Source organism: Salvelinus sp. IW2-2015, unplaced genomic scaffold, assembly GCF_002910315.2.
Source record: "Salvelinus sp. IW2-2015 unplaced genomic scaffold, ASM291031v2 Un_scaffold2502, whole genome shotgun sequence".
Lineage (NCBI taxonomy): Eukaryota > Metazoa > Chordata > Actinopteri > Salmoniformes > Salmonidae > Salvelinus > Salvelinus sp. IW2-2015.
In genome coordinates, this window is record NW_019943818.1 from 82,254 (window position 1) to 87,686 (window position 5,433).

A 5,433-nucleotide genomic window follows, 5' to 3' on the forward strand; every position below is an offset into this window, starting at 1 on the left:
ATACAGCGTGCTTTGTCCTAAAATTAATTCCAGCATGTTGCATTACAATCGCCCTAGTCATAGACTGTTCTCTACTGCTTAGCTGCAATTATCACCCACATCATAGACTGTTCTCTCTCTATGATTATTCTCCCTAGTTCATAGACTGTTCTCTCTGCTACTGCATTATTTCCCTCATTTAGACGTTCTCTCATATCTCGCTAGTATCGTTCTTCTTGCTACTGCATTATCTCCCTAGTCATAGACTGTTCTCTCTGCTACCTGCATTATTCCCTAAGTCTACGACTGTTCTCTCTCTCTGCATTCACTGCCTATCATGAATGTTCCCTGTGCTATGATATCTCCCTAGTCCTAAAGTTCTCTCTGCTACTGTATTATCGCCCTAGTCATAGACTGTTCTCTCTGCACTGCATTCATCACCCAAGTTTATAGACGTTTCTCTCTGCTACTTGCATTTATCGCCAGTCATAGGACTGTTCCTCTCTGCTACTGCATTATCACCCAACGCCATAGACTTTCTCTCTGCTACGGCCATTATCTTCCTAGTGTAGACTGTTCTCTCTGCACTGCATTATCGCCTAGTCATAGCGGTTTCTCTCTGCTATGCATTATCTCCCTAGTCATAGACGTTCGTCTCTGCATACTCGCATTATTCCCCTAAGGTCATAGCTGTTCTCTCTGACTGCATTATCGCCAAGTCATAGCGTTCTCTCCTGCAACTACATTATTTCCCCAAGTCATAGACTGTTCTCTCTGGCTACTGAATTATTCCCCTAGTCATAAGACTTTCTCTCTACTGTTATCCGTTAGATTCCTGCCTGCATTATCCTATATACCTGTTCCCTTGGTACAGTCAAGACTGTCTCTGCTCGCATTCTCTGCGTACTGTCTCTGCATGCCATTATCCCTAGCCGCGGTTCCGCACGCATTCCCTCATAGACTGTTTCTCTGCACTGCATATCACCCTAGTAGCCTGCCGTCATTATCGCCCAGTCCTAGAGTTTCTGCAACTACTTCCCAAGTCTAAGACTGTCTTTTCATACTCTGCTAGACAGTTCTCCTCGCCTGCATTATCGCCTCTCACGCTCGCTAACTGCTGCCCCCATAGACTGTTCTCTCTGCTACTGATCCCAGCGAGTCCTTATGCATTACCAGCTAACTGTCTCTGCTATAGACAGCCACAAGTCTGGAACCAACAAGGACCCTGAACAGCTTCTACCCCCAAGCCAGAAGACTGCCAAATAGTAGTTTAAATTGTTTACCCAATAGCTACCCGGACATTTCTGCATTGCCCTTTTTGCACCAACTTTTTTGTCTAATCACATAGCTGCGCTACTGTTTCATTATCTCCACTTTATCTGATTTTTGTACATATATCCCTACAATTACCTCATACCCTGCAAATTGACTCAGTGTGCGTACCCCCTGTATTTACGCCAAGTTAATTACCTCTACCCTTGTAAATTGACATCAGTGGTGGACCGCTTGGTATTAGCAGTATTACCTCCTACCCCTGCACATAGACTGACCTTGAGCCCCCTTGTATGTAGCCAATATTATCGTTACTCATTCGTGTATCTATTTGTCTTGAATTATTACGTTTTTTGTTGCTTTCTCTATTACTATTTCTCACTGTTGTTTCTCTTGTGCGTTGTTGGGAAGACGCCCTCAGTAAGCATTTCACTGTAGTCCCACACCTGTGTTTACCAGACACGTGATTAATAAAATGTGATTGATTTGATCATTAACACCTAATACTGTATATTGATAAAATCAGATAACCACCAGGGTTGGGTCCAGTACTGTTCAGATAAACAGTAGGGTTGGGGTCCAGTGCCTGTAGATAACCACCAGGTTGGGGTCCAGTAACCTGTCAGATAAACAGTAGGGTTGGGTCCCAGTACCCGTCAGAGAAACAGTAGGTTGGGGTCCAGTACCGTCAGAGAACAGTAGGGCTGGGGTCAGTACCTGTCAGATAACCACCAGGGCTGGGGTCCAGTACCATCAGATTCAACAGCAGGTTGGGTCCAGTACCCATCAGATAACCACAGGGCTGGGGTCCAGTACCTGTCAGATAACCACCAGGTGGGGTCCAGTACCTGTCAGATAACCACCAGGGTTTGGGGTCCATACTGTCAGATTAACAGCAGGTTTGGGGTCCAGTACCCATCAGATAAAATCAGAGGGTTGGGTCACAGTACCTGTCAGATAACCACCAGGGCTAGGGTCCAGTACCTGTCAGATAACACCACGGCTGGGGTCCAGTACCTGTCAGATACCCACCAGGCTGGGGGTCCAGTACCTGTCAGATAACCACCAGGGGGCTGCGGTCTAAGTACTTGTCAGTACCAGCAGGGCTGGGGTCTAGTACCTGTCAGATAACCAGCAGGGTTGGGGTCCAGTACTGTCAGATAACCACCAGGGCTGGGGTCCAGTGCCTGTCAGATAAACAGCAGGGCTGGGGTCCAGTACCTGTCAGATAACCACAGGGCTGGGGTCCAGTACCTGTCAGATAACACCAGGCAGGTCAGTAGCCTCTGTCGAGAAACACAGCGGTGGGGTCCAGTACCTGTCAGTAACAGTAGGGTTGGGGTCCAGTACCCGTCAGATTAACAGTAGGGCTGGGGTCCAGTACCGTCAGATTAACAGTAGGGTTGGGGTCCAGTAACTGTCAGATTAACGTAGGGTTGGGGTCCAGTACCCATCAAGATTAACAGTAGGGTTGGGGTCCAGACCCGTCAGATTAACAGTAGTTGGGGTCCAGTACCCATCAGATTAACAGTAGGGTTGGGTCCAGTTACCCATCAGATTAACAGTAGGGTTGGGGTCCAGTACCTGTCAAAACAAGAAGATTCACACCATAGAATGAATACAGCCAAATCTTAACCGGAACTGTTCGTCTGGGTTGGGGTCAATTCATTTTCAATTTCAGCATTCAAAACATAAACCAAATTCATTCCACATTTTCCTCATTGAATAACATTGAGATAAATGCAATTGGAATTTCAGTGTGCTTCCTGAATTGACTGGAATTGACCCAACCTGAAACACAGTACAGTTCAGTTATGGTGTAGTCATTCTATTGGTGTGGATCTTCTAGGTTGACAGGTACTGGAAGCAGTTCTGAAAAGTAACGCAGCTAGCAGCAGCTAATTCACATGACAATGAGTGACAAGGAGCTGGCATGATAGCATAAAATACTGGCACCCAGGTTAAAGCAGGTGTTAGTGTGGGGATGGTGTGGGGGTGATGGTGTGGGTGGTAGTGTGGTGGTGTGGGGGTGATGGTGTGGGGTGATGGTGTGGAGGTGTAGTGTGTCGTGGTGATGGTGTGGGGTGGTAGTTGGGGGGTGATGGTGTGGTGTTCTGAGTGTCGGTAGTGTGGGGGTAGTGATGGGGTGTGGGGTGGTGTGGGGGTTGATGGTGATGGGGGTGAGTGGTAGGTGGTGTGTGGGAGGTGATGTATGGGGTGTGATTGGTGTGGGGGTGACTGTTGAGTGGGGTGATTGGGGCCTGATGGTGTGGCGGTGATGGTGTGACCGTGATGGTGTGGGGTGATGGTGTGGGGTGGTATGGTTGTGGGGTGAGGTTGCGGGGATGTGGGGGTGAGTGGGCTGAGTGTGGTCGGATTGATGTGGGTGTGGGGGTGATGTGGATGTGGGTGATGTGTGGTGTGGGTGGTGGTCGTGGTGGTGTGTGGTATGATGTGGGGTGATGTGTGTGGGTGATGGTGGGTAGTGTGGGGATGAATGGGGGGTGTGGTGTGGGGGTTATGGTGTGTGGTGTTGGGGTGAGGTTGGGAGGTGAGGGTGGGGCGGGTAGTGTGGAGTGATTGGTGTGGTGGCCGATGGTGTGGGGGTGATTTGGTGTGGAGGTGATGGTGGGGTGGAGTGTGGGGGTGATGGGTACTGTGGGGTGATGGGGGTGGGGTGAATGGTGTGGGGGTGATGGTGTGGGGCGGATGGTGTGGGTGATGGTGCGGGGGACCGAATGGTTACGTGTGGGGTATGGTTGGTGTGTGGCGGTTGATGGTTGGGTGGTAGTTGTGCGGGGTGATTGCGGTGTGGGGGTGATGGATGGCGGTTTGGTAGTTGTGAGGTGATCGGTTTGTGGACTCAAGGGTAGGTGGTGTGTGTGTGGTAGTGTCGGGGGTGATTGGTGACTTTGGTGTTGGACGGTGGCATGCAGTGTGGGGTATATAGTAGTGGTGGGATGGTGTGGCCGGTGTGGTGTGGGGTGATTGGTTGTGGCGGTGATGGTGATGGGGTGATTTGGGTCGTGGGGTCGGTATGTGGGGTTGATTTGGCCTGTTCTGTGGCGGTTGGTAGCTGTGGGCATGCAGTATGGTGTGGGAGGTCGGTAGTGTGCGGGTGAATGGTGGGGTGTAGTGTGTGGTTTGGCCGCATGTTTGATTGGTGGGGTGAGGTGACGGTGTTGGGTGATGGTGTGGGGTGATGGTGTGGGGTGATGGTGCGGGGTGGTAGTGTGGGGGTGGTGGTGTGGAGGGGATGCATTTGGCCTCAAATCATCACCTCAATATTCAAATGAATTGGTAAATTACCATTTGTGATCAAGTACCAATTATGTGTTTAAACAATTCAACCGCTGAGCAAGTCATTTGGACTGATCATTACTTTACATTTTTTATGCCTTTTTTTAAAGTCATGCCCCCCTCTGTCCTTGACTTGTCCTAAATCAGTCTATATAACACACTGTCAGTGTTAATAATCACATCACAAACACAACTATAACAACTATAACCAGTAATACACTCTTAGAAAAAATGTGTTATCTAGAACCTAAAATGGTTCTTTGGATGTCCCCATAGGAGAACCCTTTGGAAAAAAAACATTTTTGGTTCCAGGTTGAACCCATTTGGGTTCCCTGTAGAACACTTTCCACAGATGATTCTACATGGAACACAAAAGGGTTCTACCTGGAACCAAAAAGGAGTAGAGGGGTGTGGATGAATCACTAGATAAACTTCAGTTGGTGCTAAACACGGCTGCTAGAATCTTGACTAGAACCKAKAKAWTMMATCATATTACTCCAGTGCTAGCCWCTCTACACTGGCTTCCTGTTAAGGCAAGGGCTGATATCAAAGCTTTACTGCTAACCTACAAAGCGTTACATCTTTATGATTTGGTCCTGCCGTACATACCTACACGTACGCTATGGTCACAAGACGCAGGCCTCCTTATTGTCCCTAGGATTTCTAAGCAAACAGCTGGAGGCAGGGCTTTCTCCTATAGAGCTCTATTTTTATGCAATGATCTGCCTATCCATGTGAGAGACGCAGACTCTGTCTCAACCTTGAAGTCTTTACTGAAGACTCAGAAGGTCCTATGATTGAGTGTAGTCTGGCCCAGGGGTGCGAAGGTGAACAGCAAGGCACTGGAGCGACGAACTGCCCTTGCTGTCTGCCTGGTCGGCT

The 5,433-nt window shown here is 48.8% G+C and overlaps 1 protein-coding gene across 1 annotated transcript; it reads right to left on the reverse strand.

Annotated features, from left to right (window-relative positions):
- Window positions 1–3,224: 3,224 nt before the first annotated feature.
- Window positions 3,225–4,337, reverse strand: LOC139025318 (uncharacterized). Its single transcript, XM_070440389.1, has one exon. The coding sequence runs from the start codon at window positions 4,335–4,337 to the stop codon at window positions 3,225–3,227; it is 1,113 nt and encodes a 370-aa protein (XP_070296490.1).
- Window positions 4,338–5,433: the final 1,096 nt, after the last annotated feature.

Coding starts and splice junctions, on each gene's coding strand:
- LOC139025318 (XM_070440389.1), bottom strand. CDS start 4,337: ATGCCCACAGCTACCAACCGCCACAGAACAGGCCAAATCAACCCCACA.